This window comes from Botrytis fragariae (assembly GCF_013461495.1).
Source record: "Botrytis fragariae strain BVB16 chromosome Unknown tig00000000, whole genome shotgun sequence".
Lineage (NCBI taxonomy): Eukaryota > Fungi > Ascomycota > Leotiomycetes > Helotiales > Sclerotiniaceae > Botrytis > Botrytis fragariae.
In genome coordinates this window covers 1,438,652-1,454,701 of record NW_023500986.1, presented here as the reverse complement: position 1 = coordinate 1,454,701, position 16,050 = coordinate 1,438,652, and the positions used below count along the sequence as shown (strand labels likewise).

The 16,050-nt window shown below is 43.4% G+C and overlaps 5 protein-coding genes across 5 annotated transcripts; 3 read left to right on the top strand and 2 right to left on the bottom strand.

Moving 5' to 3' along the window:
• Positions 1-189: 189 nt before the first annotated feature.
• Bfra_006670 (uncharacterized protein) lies at positions 190-1,498 on the top strand (the record flags this gene model as incomplete). Its single annotated transcript, XM_037337040.1, has 3 exons — positions 190-608; positions 720-856; positions 924-1,498. 3 exons carry the CDS (start codon positions 190-192, stop codon positions 1,496-1,498), a joined length of 1,131 nt encoding a protein of 376 aa, XP_037198406.1.
• A 484-nt stretch (positions 1,499-1,982) lies between these two features.
• Bfra_006669 (uncharacterized protein) lies at positions 1,983-4,086 on the bottom strand (the record flags this gene model as incomplete). Its single annotated transcript, XM_037337039.1, has 4 exons — positions 1,983-2,526; positions 2,582-3,348; positions 3,485-3,913; positions 3,970-4,086. 4 exons carry the CDS (start codon positions 4,084-4,086, stop codon positions 1,983-1,985), a joined length of 1,857 nt encoding a protein of 618 aa, XP_037198405.1.
• A 1,238-nt stretch (positions 4,087-5,324) lies between these two features.
• Positions 5,325-6,320, top strand: Bfra_006668 (uncharacterized protein; the record flags this gene model as incomplete). Its single annotated transcript, XM_037337038.1, has 3 exons — positions 5,325-5,597; positions 5,652-6,128; positions 6,189-6,320. 3 exons carry the CDS (start codon positions 5,325-5,327, stop codon positions 6,318-6,320), a joined length of 882 nt encoding a protein of 293 aa, XP_037198404.1.
• Positions 6,321-8,234: 1,914 nt separating this feature from the next.
• Positions 8,235-10,903, bottom strand: Bfra_006667 (putative c6 transcription factor protein; the record flags this gene model as incomplete). The annotated part of the gene is made up of 4 exons (XM_037337037.1): positions 8,235-9,752; positions 9,805-10,277; positions 10,336-10,505; positions 10,575-10,903. The coding sequence occupies 4 exons, from the start codon at positions 10,901-10,903 to the stop codon at positions 8,235-8,237; spliced, it is 2,490 nt and encodes an 829-aa protein (XP_037198403.1).
• Positions 10,904-14,378: 3,475 nt separating this feature from the next.
• On the top strand, positions 14,379-15,919 carry Bfra_006666 (putative nadp-dependent alcohol dehydrogenase 6 protein). The gene is made up of 3 exons (XM_037337036.1): positions 14,379-14,554; positions 14,673-14,720; positions 14,808-15,919. Exons 1-3 carry the CDS (start codon positions 14,474-14,476, stop codon positions 15,828-15,830), a joined length of 1,152 nt encoding a protein of 383 aa, XP_037198402.1. The 5' UTR covers positions 14,379-14,473; the 3' UTR covers positions 15,831-15,919.
• Positions 15,920-16,050: the final 131 nt, after the last annotated feature.

Sequence of the window (16,050 nt, the reverse complement as noted above, 5' to 3'; positions counted from 1 at the left end):
CCACTTTTCCTGGCTATATTTTATGCGATTCCATGGCGCATTCTGGAAAACACAGTCCGATACATGGAACCCTTCTATCAACTAAGGCCATTCTCGCATTCCACAGTGTACAAAGCTATGCACATCGACTACGAGAGTCCATCGATATTCATTCTCCCTTTCAAATCTTTGTCCCGGATACACTTTACAATGTTCGTGACAAGTCTTATATCAGTCATCATGCTTGCAGTCGCACCTCTTGCTTCGCAAAACATGATAATAGTTGAAAGTGATTATTGCGTAGGAACCGGTCTTGCCACCTGCGATAGCTGGGGAATATATCCTAGTTTTGCACGACTTCTCGAAGGATTACTAGGTTCCATTGCAATATTTACCATTTTCCTGATATTTGCAGGACTACGTCGAGATAGTGGAGTATACAGCGAGCCATTGAGCTTGGTTGGGTTGGCAATCATACATCGCAAGACTCCTCTTTCATTCCAGGCGATAAGCCATAGCCAGACAAGGTTAGAAGAAGACGAGATTCGGATCCCCACTCAAGGATATACATTTCTAATGATAGCGGAAGGAGAAGTGGCCAGTACGACACAAGACTCAGCTTTCTTGAGGTCCAAGAGATGAGAAGATTCGAAGAAGACATTCTTATCGAAAGTGCTGAAAGGAATTAAGGCTCGAATACTTCACATTTGCATGCTTTGTTTGTTATGCGGCATTCTTAGCGTGGTAGCCGTATACTACCAAACAGATGCGGATACCGGATTCAATCGATTCATGAATTCACAAGGCTTCGGAGTTCGATTTTTTATGACGGCTTTGGGAACGGGAACTAATCTTCTGTGGTCGCGTATTGACAATGGTTAGTCTCTGAATTTATCAGAAACTGCTTTTCTCGGGATAGACAGTGATCACTGACTAGAACATAGATTTCCGTAAGATGGATCCTTATCATCAGCTCCTTCGTGGCAACGCCAAGCCTCAGAACCTCATCTTAGCTCCCGTGCACATGAGTCCCTATTCAGCCCTCATTCCTTCTATCGGACGGAAGCATTATCTCGTCTCTTGGATTTCATTTTGTTCGATCCTATCCGAATTCTTACCAATAACTCTGGCAAATATACCATACAGTAATACAGAGATGCGTTTAGTGCTCTTAACCTGTTTTTATCTCGCCATGGCTATACTTTCTCTCATGATTATTGGCGTTATGCTGCTCCTCCTTAGATCACGTCATGGTGTCAAGAGTCTTCCCAAAAAGCCTTGCACAATTGCAGCAAGGCTAGAGTATCTAGACCCAACTGGTGAGGTGGACGATTCGAACTTATTGAGAAGTCTTGATGGACTAGCTTCACTCGAAAGAGAGGAGAGAGATGCTGGAATTATTTCAAGGGGTAAACTATACAGTATGGGCATTGGCGAAGACGGTAAATTAAGAATTGATGAAGATGAGAGGATTGTGGGTAAATGGAGGGAGGAAAATTGTGACGGTGAAGATGTCTAATGTTGAATGCCTCTGATGATATTTAGAAACACTTATTTAGATATTAGATGCAAGATACATTCAAGATACATCAGTTTGGAATTGTAGCAGTCACAACATGAAGCGGGCGATAGATTGATGGCTATGATGGTCATGAAATGGTTTCTGGCAGAAACCTCATGCTGTGTTCCGTTAGTTGGGTGCGCGAGGTGGCACATTCATTTACCCGATACATGACGGAATTGAGGCAATCATGACGGATGAGAGCATACGTAAGGATTATTCGGATACAATGAGTTTATGGCGATTTTGATATGATCCTACTGCAATAATAACTCGTTGGTAGTACTAGATGTAAAAAGTAAGAGGACATTAGGAATACCAATTTTGATGCATTGGCTCTCAAATGACCAAAACTCTTAAAAGTTTAAATTATATGTATATCAACTTAAAACTATAAACAATAAAGCAAGGATATACAAATTACGTAGACAAGCATCCAAATCTAACTTCCTCCTTTCGCTTTCTTTCGCGCAAATGAAGCATCGTGCAATGCGCGAACCCGAGTCTCCTCTTCCAACTCCTCCCACAAAGCCCACTTACTACTTGGGTAGCTCGGTTCATTCTTCCACGCCCAATCAAGCATTAGCCAGTGTGTATGCTCGGGTAGTTCACCTTTGAACTTCGCCCAGCTGGCTGTGTCGGTATCTAGCAGTTCTTCAGCCAGCCCATCATCCCATCTGGCGCCCATTTGCCCATCAGTCAAGCCACCATAGCCTCCTACCCTACCATTATAGACAATTGCTTTCGCCAATTTACTTATGAGTTCACTAGGCCAATCGCCTTTATTGAGAACAAATGCCGAGAGTCGGGCAGACAGTTCATCAGCGAGGCCGTCTTCCTGCATTAGTAGCCACGACTTTCCCGGTTGTCTGTCCTTGTTGTCCTTGTAAAATTGAAGCTTAGCTTCAGTAAGTAGTCTTTCGCGAAAGTTCTCCGCTTCAGTAAGTTCAGAGGATTCTATGACCTCCCTGTTCTTCGAAAAGAAACTAAAATGTTTGATTAGTATTAAAATTGAATGTAAATTGACAACGAGATACTTACTACCATAATTCTAGACCGACGGCAGAGTGGATTGGACCATCGACATGCAAACTTTCAAGTTTGAGGCCTTCTCTTAGGGCCTTGAATAAACCCTGAAATGACCCTCGACATAAATAAATATGACTCAATGTTAGATGTCGCAGGGAAGAGGCGTGCCTGAGGAGAAAATTGGTCAAATCTTTCTCGCATAAGGTCATGTTATCGACTCGTAAGCGAGTCAACGAAGGCCAGGTAAAGTTCCCCAAGACCTTTCTGAGAGGCACATATTCGTAAACATTGAAATCGCAGTACCCGCCGGTAAGCAATCCCAGGTGTAAAGTCTCCAAATTCGGCGCTAATTGCGCCGCCTTCCACAGTCCAGTCCAAAATCTCTTGCTCATTGCAAATCCGCTTATTGGTTGTTGCATTCCATCAGACAACAGCTCTAGACTCTCAAGATCACGGAAAGGCTTCAGAGTATTTTCAAGCTGATTTAAATCTTGCGTGAAAAATGCGGTTGGGGCTGAATCGTGGACAAATTGACGGACTTTTACCTTGGAATTGTGTGCAGCTAGCATAACTGTCTCCAATTCTCTTGCCTTCCAGAGGCCCCCGTAAGCTTTAGGAAGGGTGACTTTCGCCCATGCGTGAGTCAAAGCTTCCGACTTGAAATTAGGAATGCTGGCCGAGAAGCGAATACAAGTGGCATTCTTTAAATCCTCAGATGCCTTGGTCATCCTTGTAAGGTCATTGTAGTTTTGAGCTGCCTTGTTCCATGATGTATACCACTGTATACAAGGTTGGTCAGTGAACGGATCAATTTTGGAATAATCAGCGTCGCCAAACTCAAAACAGGGATGAGAGGGGAACGATGCAAGCAAAAAATAGAAAGCGTAAGTAATGAGAACTAGAGTAACTGATAACAAGGTATTCGGATAGTATTTCCCAGCTATTGATGGGCTCCATTCTAGCATTTTGTTCCACATATCTGCCTTCAGCATCCCATTTAAAGGATTCCCTATATTCCTTATGTAGAACACGATACATGCCTTTTATAGGCACAAATCCCTTCTCGAATCTGATCTCCTGGACATTTTTTAACGTTCTGGGATATTCTCGAGAGATCATTTCCAACCTTTCAAGATCTAGTCTATTGGTCTGAAATGTGAAAGTTTGGATAAAGTGTTCAGAACCAAGTACTGCACATCGGTTGGAGCTCAACCTGAAGTTTTTGAGATCCTTGGTCGTTAGATAGCTGACTGCTTGAAGCCAGAGCTCGGTAGATATTGTTCTAGCATAGTTATTGTTGGCTGATGAAATTGTTGTATCATTCTTCTTAGCCGCCAATTGATCCTGCGTGAGGGTTAGCCATTACGTCAGGTAGTCAGAAGTGAAGAAAGCCATCAAACCACTTTTGACACGTTTTGGACTTGTTCTTCTGATTTCCCTGATTCTGTTTTGGTCAAGTTATCTACTTCTACTATGAACCCCGCAAGGTCGAGTACTTTCTCCGTGGGTGTCGACATTATTTCGAAATTTTGTGATTTCTCTTCTTCGTGATGGGTGTTTGGTTGTTGGTTTGAACTTGGAATGTAAAAAAACCCTCAAATTTGTATCTCGTGTAAATCATAAAGAGGGCTAAAGTAGTTCGTGAGCAAGTCTAGAACTAGTGATATTAGTTCACGATTGAATAAAGATCGCCAAAGATTTCACCCCTTTCATTGAGTTGAAGAACAGATTCACTTAAAAGTGTCATTACAGCCAAGAACTGTCAAATTAAAGTTCAACAGCATATTCCAGGGCAACACTAAAGGTGAAATCTAATCAACTTAATAGATCTAGCATGGTTTGCCAAGAAAATCTGAACAATTAAATGATGGTAGTGTTTGTTGTACTAGATCTCGTTGGACTAAAAAAACCTAACCTTATTTCAACACCAAAAGACACTTGTGCAGGCCATAGAATCCCGGGCTTTGCTTGCGAGAAAAGCTAGATTCAATATCTCGAAGTCGAGAGTCACGGGAGTCTCGAATCATGAAAAGGTCCATCATCACCTGCAATTGCGCTTGGAAAGGTGAAGTGTTGAGAAACTTGCGATATTGCCATCAATTTTACTAAAGCCGTAATAGACGAGATTTGTGGCCGTACAACTTGGAGAAAGAGACAGCTTACTCACCAAGATGCATATTATTGATCAATTCGCCACATGACAAATTTCACACTTCTGTCAATCATCTTTTAAGGTTCACGAGCCTCACTAATGTAGCATTTTAGGCTTGGCTAGCGTTTAGCCCCCAATACAGACTTTCTTCCCAAAATGGCAAATGCATGGGTCATGCTTATACATGTACATGGTCATTGGTAGTCCACAAGTCATCTCTTCAAGCCCTTAAGCGAATGAGATGTACTTTCTGTCACCTTCCTTGTGCGGCTGAAGATTTCTCATAGTTCGAGACGCAGAGAAACTTCTGGGCTCCTGGCCTTTGGCATCGCTAAGGATTCTGCCCTAACAATTCTTTTCCATTGTATTGGTGCGACTGAGTTAGCGAGATGAAAGGCAATGTATCTTCCTCTCATATTGGGTTTAGTAGTGAATACCACCACACATGGCTGAACACACTGCCCAACTCGCCAAGTATATAAGAGGGAGTAGTCTCTGCAAACTTTCCGCTTTTCGATGACTTACGACGAAAAAACTTTAGATTCTTAGACTGCTGTGTTTAGCCAGAGACAATTCGAATCAAAAATACTCTCACATCTCAAAATGTTGAAATCGCCATATGATGCCGTGCCACAAACCCCACTGTCTCCGAGAACACCTTCAACAGCTTCGACACCTGGAACTCCACAATATAACGAGTCATATCCTTTAACAGCGCGAGATCCAAGTCATCATTATCCAGCATCACCCCCTTCAAACAATCATTATAGTCGATTGACTAACGAGGCCCACCTCGAGCCAGACAATTCCTATAATCCTATAACCAGTACACAACCTACGAGTCTCCTTCATCAGGACCTGATGAAGCAAGATCAAGTGAGCAAAACTATTTCATAGTTTGAGCTCATAATTAACGTTATTGGTCTATAGAAACTCAAGCGCCGTATACGTATCCTCCGATTCATCTCTCGAGTCCTCATCACTGGCCTCACCGTAGCGATAGCCGTAGAAGAAGGCAGAACACTTCTAAACTTCCTCGAGACTCACAATGATATTCGAAGCCCACCTGGATCGCCAACACCCCGCGGGCCTTGGGCTCTCCAAACGCAGCTTTGGTCAGCAGTCCTTCTTTTCATCACTTGCGTGATTACAGCCATTCTCGGGCTGATTTCGGTTATTTCCTATCTTGTTTCCATCAAAGCCGCAAATTCTATCAGTAGTATGAATACAAAGTTTGGTATCGCAACTGAAAGCATTCATATTGCGACTTGGATTGCAGTGGCAACAGCTTATCGAGTGGCTAAGAATGGAAAGGACCTTTGGGGGTGGGCTTGTAGTCCACTGGCTGAAAAGATCCAGCCAACCTTTCAGAATGTCGTCAATTTTAAGAACGTTTGCGATCGAAGCGTAAGTTCAAGATCTAATTTGTATATCCACAAACAAATGGCTGATTATTCCTATGAGTAGGGTGTCAATTTCAAACTCTCTATAGCAAACTCGGGTTTGCAAGTTGCAAGTCTTGGGATATGGATTCTAGTATACAAGAGGATGAGAACTCTTCAGTGGTTGAAACGAGCAGAATCTCAGCCCAAGTTTTAAAAGTACATAGACCTAGCGGAAAAAATGTTTCTAATGTTTCTAATGTTTACAATAGTCATCACTTCATGTTTTCATCACACAAGTTCTCTCCAAGCAGGAGCCCAGTCTTCCCTCTTCTCTCGTCCCATGATTGAAAACCTCAACCCTCTCTACAAAATTGCTATCTCCAACATCAATCAATCCATCTCAACAAACCTCTCCTTCAAACAACACCTCACCTGTACCGGAATCGCAAAGCTGATTTGATTACACACAAAGAGAGTGAGAGAACCAGAGAGATTTAGGATTAGTACCTGAGCCTAACCTTAGCAAGCCAAAAGAGAAGCTTAAACACAAACAACTACCAGGAAGATATATGGAAATATAGAACACGATGAAACTCATCCAAGAGTTGAAGTGTGTGTGAGTTCCCGGGTCCAGAATGGATAATGCGTTTTTGCCATGTAAACAGATAGGAAGACTCGCACAAGAAGACCAGCACCCGCAAATCTCCAAATCCCATCCCCAAAAGAAACCCCCACCAAGATCGCTCTTCCACATCTCAATAATCGCCAGTCTATAGGTCAGTCCATCCATGGATGTTCCAGCAAAGATAAAACTCCACTCCACAAAAAGAACAAAATTTCACAAGTTCCCACGAGACTTCAAATTCAACAAGACCAACACCATCCACCTACTGACAAATTTTTCGCTACAAGAAAACTCTGTGAACTCCAAATCAACATTAACCTTATTCAAGACACCTTCTCCTCCTCCTCCGACTCCTCTGCGACCAAAAAAAAAGAAAATTAGGATAATCATACCTACCTACCTATCTCCTCTCACCATACCATAGAAATCCACCCCCACCCCCCCTCTTCTTCAAATGACCAGCCCATGCAACCTCAAAATCCCCACAAACCTAAATCTTCCCATCCCATCTCATCTCATCCCCTGACCCCCAACCCGAACCCCGCACTCGGTTCCCCCCTAGGCCTTTCCCCACACTACACTACATTACCCCAAATTACCCCAATCTAATCTAGCGCACTAACCACCCTCTACCGAGCAAATACCGAGGATAGCGTTGCCGGGGGCCGAGTACGTACCGTGCCGCACCGTCCAATGAGTAACTGTATTTTTTTTTATAGCACAGATACCTACCCGAGGATAAGGCGTGCGCATATCTAATCTATATATATATATATACTATCCAAGTTTCCCTCTCCCACTTCTTAGAACTCCACCTCATTATCGTCTCACAACGTTGAGAAAAGAAAATTCATCATTGCAGTATCAGGCAGATAACACAATAATGGTATCCAATCAATTCATTCATTCTATTATAAGACCTGCTAACTGAGCAACTTTTGTAATGCAAAACACAACGCCTCAAACCCATTCATAATATGGTCTGACAGTCTATCTTCATTCTCTCTTCATTATATTCTATCCCAGATCCTCAGTCGCCGCCCGAGCGCAAACCATACACCACAGATCCATCATTCTCATTCAACATTGGAAACCAAAAAGTTGAATGCAGATACCGAATCATTTATCGAGTACCAACCCAGCCCAACCTAACCCAACCATATATAAGAAGCGACGCCATTTTTTGATGCAAAGATATAATTCCCAAGAATTGGGTCTATCATCATATTCAAGTCTCGTCCATGTTTAACATCAAATTTTGGATAACAAGACGAGTGTCCATCGATAGTACCTCGAAATCTCAGATCCAAACGCCAATTATTTCCCCATCCCATGCGTATTGGCGCCAAAGTTGCCCATTGAGGGCTTCATCAAAAGCTATCCGACCGAACCGTTTCATAGTACACCATATGACAAGTCTTACTCAGGACTGCCAGCTTCCACCGGCCAAATTTGGGAATGATCGAATGAAGAAAACTTGACACCTAAAGCCATTAAACATGCTTAAATGCCCAGAACATCCATGTAAGGTTGATCGAACAGCGTAAGATTGTCCCCAGGTTGAGGACTAGGCATTCTGCTACCGAATCCCGGAATCTCTCTACTGAATAGATCCATATCATAAAATCCTCCCGATTCACCACCATCATTATAGTTGATGTCCAAGAACTCAAACATATCATTTGGATCATTGGAGACCTTCGAGCCTGTTCCACCAAGAACAGCGTCACTATCTGGAGGCGAATGAGCAAAGTGGCCATTGTATATCGCAGTTGAACTATCAACGAGAGTTCCCAAAGACTCGAAACCATTTAATTGAGTGTCAACTGGTGGCGTGATCCTTTCATCCAAAGACCGCTGTGCCCGCTCGAGCTGTGCCCGCTTCCTCTCGTATGCCAAAGCCGCTTTGCGCTTAGCATCTTCACGTCTTGCCGCCTCTCTAGCACGGCCTATAATTTCCTCCATGCCTGCTTTTCGAACGGCTGCCTCTAAGAATTGAGTAGCGTAATCCGCTGAAGAGTAATTATCGCGCAAACTCTCGAGAACAGTCATACATAGACAAAAGCCTTCTAGAGCAGGCTGTCTCTCATTCTCTTGTGGAGACCTGACCAACAATAAATGAATGATGATAGCTGGAAGTAGAGCTGTCACGCCAGTAGTAGGAAGGTATCTCTCCAGATCATAATTATGCATGTCATGAACAATGTTCGTAGTCCCAATAGCAGCATTGGTCACCACTTCACGTGAAAGCGCGAAAAGCGTCTGTGGTTCCGGTTGATTTGGTCCTGCAGGTAAAACTCGTGGTCTGTGCAAGGCAGAGGTCGCAGTGAAATAAATCATATGTAACAATGAACATGCCACAAATAATGGTTGCCCACTGTTTCCTTTTCTCAACTGATTCGAGTAGACGCATGCTTGTGGAAGATTTTGCTTCCAGAAATCGAGTGCCAAATCGCATTGCTCGACCTCTTCTGACGACGCCGACTTTTTGGGAAACAGCATAATCTGTGACGTAGTATTTTCAGATTGACTGGAAGCACTTTGATGTCTTCCGAGAACCGAGTATTGCGCCACCAAGATTTGGCTGATACATAGACACAATTCAGCCTTTGAGATACACATGAGAGCCAACTCTCGTTGGGCCTCAATGTCTCTTATCAAAGAACATTTCGAAGAAATTATTGAAATCCGTGGATCGAGTGCTTTGATCTCGAAATCACCTTCAACCAGCATTGGTACGTCACAATCTTCATCCTTGACCCTAGTCGGACGTCTCATTCCCAACGCGATGAGTCGATCTCTCATAAAACATGACCACCATACTCGTTTTCTTAGTTTGTGGTCAGCATCCATTCCTTTCGGATCCCGATGCAACGCAAGCGTGTATGCATGATCAATCGCTCTGCCCATCCAATGCCAAGTGTCTTTGTGATCTTCGGGCGTTTCGTACCAGTATGTCATGAGAAGAAGAGATTGCACGACAGTTAGCATGTCATTTTCGTAGTCTAGATCATACAGAACCTAAACGTAGTCAGTATTGCTCAAAGTAAGCCCATGCTAGCTTGTTACATACTCTGGCCCTCTGGAAAAATGCTTTCCTCGCTGCTTTCCTCGTACGATGCCCAGCGCGCTTCAAGCTTTCCATATCCACAAAGGCTGTCCCAGAGAACATTATGGATTGGAAAAGCAAGAGACTCATTGCGCCAGATCCCCCTTCATCATTAATTATCTGTAAAACTTTGTGTAATTCTAGAAGTGGCATATATGGATAAATGTATTCGATGAAAGCTTGGAGCAAAGCGTTTCGTAACGGAGGCTCGGGAATAAGTAGTGCGCTTTTCGCCCACAGGTAGTCTATATCGACAGAGGTCATTTTCGAAGGAAGGGGGTTGATGTATGCCGGAAGTGAATGTTTCAATGAAGGAGGTGGGGATGATGCCAGACGCGTGCGAACCAGGTCGCCGGTCATAGAAGCTCGATGCGCAAGCTGTGCTAGTCGTTGCCCATCAATATCATCGCTTTCTTTTGAATGAAGGGCTGACTGGTCTGGTATTGTTAGTACATCATCCAGCACAAATCGCGTTCTGGACGAGCCTCTGCTTACAGATTGAATGAGGCACATGCTCATGTAAATGCTGAGATTGGGATGTAACGCTGGGCCCAGATGCCCGTCTCATCTCATTATTTGACGCTTGTTGGGAATATGCAGTACTGTCCGTGTAGGCTTGGAGAGGAACTGCTTCGACGGCGATATCGCTACTACCTCGTTTGGTTCTGCTCATTGCATATGTCAATAAAACGTACAATTTTAAAATTATGGCTTTCAGCGTCTGTATAACTAACCTTCTCCTTTTACTTCCCGGGACTAAGCATTGTATTCCATCAATTGCGCAGTTGTTACATACTCTTTCTCCAGCGTCATTGACGCGCTCACTACGCTCCACATCACACCGTACTTTTCGACTTCTACAATTTGTACATGCGATTGAAGAACGTTTTTTCTTTTCGGGAACTGCGGTTTCTCCTCCATCTAATGACTTCCTCTTTTTCGACTTAGCACCGGGAGATTGTGGTTGTGATAATTGAGCTCCGGAAGGTTCTCCCATTGCCAAATCTCGTTGCTCCTCGTCGTGCACAGCGGATTGCAACAAGCTCAAAGATGCGGGATCCATTGTGTTACTGCTAGAATTGCGTGAGACAAGAAAATGTTATTGACTAAGTACTTTTGGGGAGTACGGGAAGCATGTGAAAATCGACCAGGTGTAGAAAAGCCAATAATTATGCAGACGAGAATGAAGGGGTCTGTCTGGCATGTGATCTGAAGATAATAATACTGAGATTGTGTATTTCAATTTTGGCTTCTGATTCCACACTAGTCATATCCCCAACTAGAATTAACGATAATGATATGACCGACGGGAAAATTAAAAACGATCGGAAGGTGTGGAAGGGAGCTCCCAACTATATAAGGATGTAGAGATTGTAGAGGACACTAAAGAAATCATATACCTAGCACCTGGTATTTATATTTATTGGAGAACTCTTTTTTTGTGGAGGACAGAGCAAGGATAAAAAGCTTCTATCGTGAGGGAAGTTGGGAGATCGCAGGCAGGCATATGAGACTAAGTAGAAACAGAAATTTGAATCGCGTGGATCAGAATCTTATTCATATCTAATAATCGCACTCAGCATTCCTCAATACACCTGCACCTACCGCTAGGCCGAGTACCGGTACATAGCAAAGGCAGATAGACACCTACCAATGAGAACTGCTCCAAGTAACCAAGTTCATCTATCGAAAGCCTGCTGTACTGCGTGTGGCGAGCATAGAACTATTCGTGAATCACACCATGCGTTCTTCCTCGTCTGAAACTCATCTCAAAAGGTAGACGATCTGAAAGGAATCTGATAGCATTTCGCATCTCCTTCCTTCATTTGGGGTATCAACAACTTCCTTCTCCCCACCAAAGCTAAAATCCCCTCGATCCCCTCCTACTCCGCACAGTTCTTCTTGGGAGCTAAGGAACTTAATAGTATCCAATGAGATCTAAGGCATTGTTTATTCTGGCCTAGATTTGAAGCCTCACATCAAACACAATTCATGGACGATAGCGCAAATGGTAACCCTTCCTGGAATCCCCCGCTCCCCCTTGAACAGAACGGCACAAGAGTCAAGGATTCATTTACTGGGCATCCCACCTCCCACATCTCCGCAAAAAGACGAAAAATATGGAGATTGAGGTTACGAGTTGATGTGAGAAAAGAAAAGGTAGCTAAACGCCTTTTTCGCACAGCAACGGCTTATGACGATCAACGGCAATGTAGGGTGCAACGGGTGTATGACCATGTGGCATTTGAAATGTTAATCGGCATTGGAAGTTCATGGAGAATGTTTGCGATTGAGGTACCAGCAGTGAGTTCACCCATGTCTCAACCACTTTTTACCACTTTTTACCTCTTTTTCCCTCTTTTTCCAGAAATAGAAAGAGAAAATGTTTGCTAGGTATCTTTATGGGTATTAGTTTCGTGACCCCAAGCAAGGACTTGCCCCACCATTGATGCTTTGAGCGGCTTTTAGCGGAAATGGAACGCTTGTCTAGTAATCACTTAATAGAGGAAAGGCAAACTAACAAGGGAAGATTTCCGATCATTTTGTCATGGCTTTCGTGTTCCTCCCGTTTCAATTTCGATATCTACCTAGAACCTTTACCTTTACCTTTCCCTTTACCTTCACATCTGCAGCATCTTGAACTTCAACCATCGCCGAATGTAATAAGATTCAACAAATCTCCGGCGGCCAGCTTCCCCATGTAGAAACCTTGACAACATAATCGATCTAGCTGCACCTGTCGGAAAGAAAAGTTTGACACATCCCCCGATGTATATTCTCAATTTCAATTTTCTAAGATTTGGCACAAAGCCATCAACAAATCGCTCACACGACTCGTTTCGGCGCAGTGGAGATTTCCATTTGATAATACTCGGTCTTGGCTCCCAAGTAGGCAATGGTAGAATTGGTGCTTCGTACTTGGTGATTACCGAGCTTATCCGGACGAAAGGGGCGTGCACCAGCACCGGGCATGTGTGCTTTCGTAATCTTGAGACAATTAATTTGTGATGAATAAAAAGATGTGCATGTGATGGACGCAGAGATGGACGGACGTCTGATGGAGAAGAGTGGTCTACGTCCGTAGGATTTGATAGATCTTCCTCAGGAGTCAGGGGTTTATATAGGAGTATGAACACGATACGGTGTATCCGGCTATCGTCCTCGAGATTCCCGTGAGGTGGATGAACATGGTGCCTGTCGGCTTTTCTTGCCAATACTGTGAAAGTGCTAGATCTTCTTCAATGGCAATTAATGGTTCTGGACAGACCCGTCTTCGCCGTCTACGAGCTGTCTTTAGAAAAGGGATGATGAATCTGGTTGACGAGTCACGCTAGTACTAGCCATCCGTACCTTGATAGATTAATGATGGACGTCAAGGTTCTTTATGAAAATGATATAAGAACCTACACACGTACAGAGTATGCGGATGGACTGCATATTGGCTGGATTATTCTAAAGGTTTCACTTCTCTGATGAGTCTCCATACGACATATACTACTACATGGAGGTCACAGGACACAGCTGCCAAACACTATCGAACTCTCTTTGCAAAAGATCATCAGCAGAAATAGACACATCCGGCATTGTAGTTTCGACAGAAGAGGTGTAGGAGCAAATGATGTATCCAAGGCCTCACCCAATTGCAGTTCAAGCCAAACTATCTACTCCAAATTGTAATTCCTTCCCGACGCCATTATTCACGCTCACTCGATCGATCAATACTGCAGTACACATTGGGTACTATTTGAGTTTATAGCAATCTTGGAATTTTGTCGTTTTGGTTGGTACAAAGACTGAACGTTCGGACCCTATGGACGTGCTTCTCCAAAAAAAAATATGAATCAAGCAACACGCATATCAATCATCTACACATGTGAAATCCAAATTTCATATCTCAGAGTTGAGAAAACAGTCTTCTCTTATCTTTCTCTTTCCGGAACTTTGACTCCCCTCTTCATCCACCATTTCATGCAAAGAGTTCTCAATCAGGTCAAAGAGATATCTATCTTATGCCGGTATGCTGTGGTTGCCGTATTACCCTTTCACTCACGTCACCATTTTTAACCGCCATCCACTTTTTATCATGACGTCGATTGTCGATTTCAACAGACGTTCGGAGATAGTACTCTCAACCATCAACCATCAACTCTATCTGCGATGATTCGATGATATCGATGATCTGTCGATGATTTCGGTCAATCGTTTTATGTGTAAATGCCATGATATTTTCTTGGCAAAGATTACTTGTCGTTCTAGAATTCCATTCTCTACTACATGGCAATTCATTCTTTCCCTTCCCAATTGGCTCTTTCCCCATTATGGGAATTCTAGATACGAAAAGAATGACCTCATCCATGATTTTTGGCGGCTCATTGCTCCTGCAGCTTTGAATTAGTAGCATATGAGGACTAGGTAGGATTTATCTTGTTTGTTGACGTGAATTGACGTGAACTCGATATTACAAATCCCAACTTCGAACGGTTATAATAACTTGAATTCCGTCTGTTCGATGTTTGAAGAAGCAGAAAAACCACAGCCAGAAATCCAAAATTACCATCGAACACTTCATCAACACTTTTCTACGCAATTAAACCAGTTTAATCTTTTCATCCAAAGCAGACGATCCTCCAATATGTCTTCAAGCGTTCCAGAACAGATCGAGGGATTTACTATCTCCTCCACCAAGAACTGGAGTGATTTCAAGAAAGCCAAGGTATGTTTCCCTCAAACATTCAAGAAATTCAAAGAAAAACAACTCTCCTCGTTGGGCTTTCAATCCGGGCTCAGCAAGAGATACTCCACATAATACCATTTACTAACTGCTCTTTTAGTTCCCCGCCAAGAAGTTCGAAGCACATGATGTTGATATCGTCAATGAGGTGCGTAATCCTTTGCATACTCTGCTTTCCCAATTCATTCTTTGATGCATTCCGATGATGGTTTACTGACTTATCATCTGGATATAGTGCTGTGGAGTCTGCGGTTCTGACGTTCACACCATCACCGGTGGCTGGGGCGATCTAGCCACTACCCCTCTCTGTGTCGGCCACGAAATCATCGGAAAAGTCCTCCGAGTCGGCGAGAAAGTAACACTCGTCAAGCCCGGTGATCGTGTTGGAGTTGGTGCTCAAGTCCAATCCTGCATGCAATGCCCACAATGCAAGAGCGATAACGAAAACTACTGTCCCAAGATGGTTGACACATATATGGCACCATATAATGAGGATGAGGGTCACAGTGATCAACCCATGAAGGATAGCAATGGAAACCAAATCTTCTCACAAGGAGGTTATTCCAGTCATTCGAGAGTGCACGAACAATTCGTTTTCAAGGTTCCAGATGGGCTTGCATCAACTGACGCAGCACCAATGATGTGCGCCGGTCTCACCACATATTCACCTCTTGTCCGTGCGGGCACCGGACCCGGCAAGAAAGTTGCCATTCTTGGTATTGGTGGACTTGGACATTTTGGTGTTCTCTGGGCCAAAGCCTTGGGAGCCGAAGTCTGGGCTCTATCCCATTCCCCAAACAAGAAAGAACAGGCTTTGAAGTTGGGAGCTGATCATTTCGTTTCCACCCAAGACAAGGATTGGCAAAAACCTCTTGCCTTTACTTTTAACTTCATCCTTAACTGCGCAGATATGACCAATGAGTTTAATCTCACTGCTTACATGTCTACTCTTGCCGTCAATGGAGAATTCCACAACGTCGGTCTCCCAGATAAGCCACTTCCTGAATTGATGGCGCAAGATTTCGTTAGCAATGGTTGCAAGATCGCTGCATCGCATATTGGTTCGCGCAAGGAAGCTCAAGCTATGTTGCAATTGGCAGCTGATAAGAAGATCAAGCCTATGATTGAGACGATTGATATTAGTGAGGAGGGTTGCAAGAAGGCAGTTGAAAAGGTCAAGGTCAATGATGTCAGATACCGCATTACTTTGACTGGATTTGAGAAGGCCTTTGGTACTAAGGTTGATTACAACAATTAAATAATGGTAATAGGGTTCTGAGATATTATGAGATGGATGAGTGGGTTTATATCAATAATGGTTACACTGTACATTAGTTATGAAACGACAAAAGCAATGAAGATATTAATGAAGCAACATTTAGTTTTGTGAATAGTGTCCAAATTCCTTTCAAGTGAATGAATTCGAGTGAGAGAAGCATCGTATCGGCTGAGGTGAAGATGTCACAGCAAGTACCAAG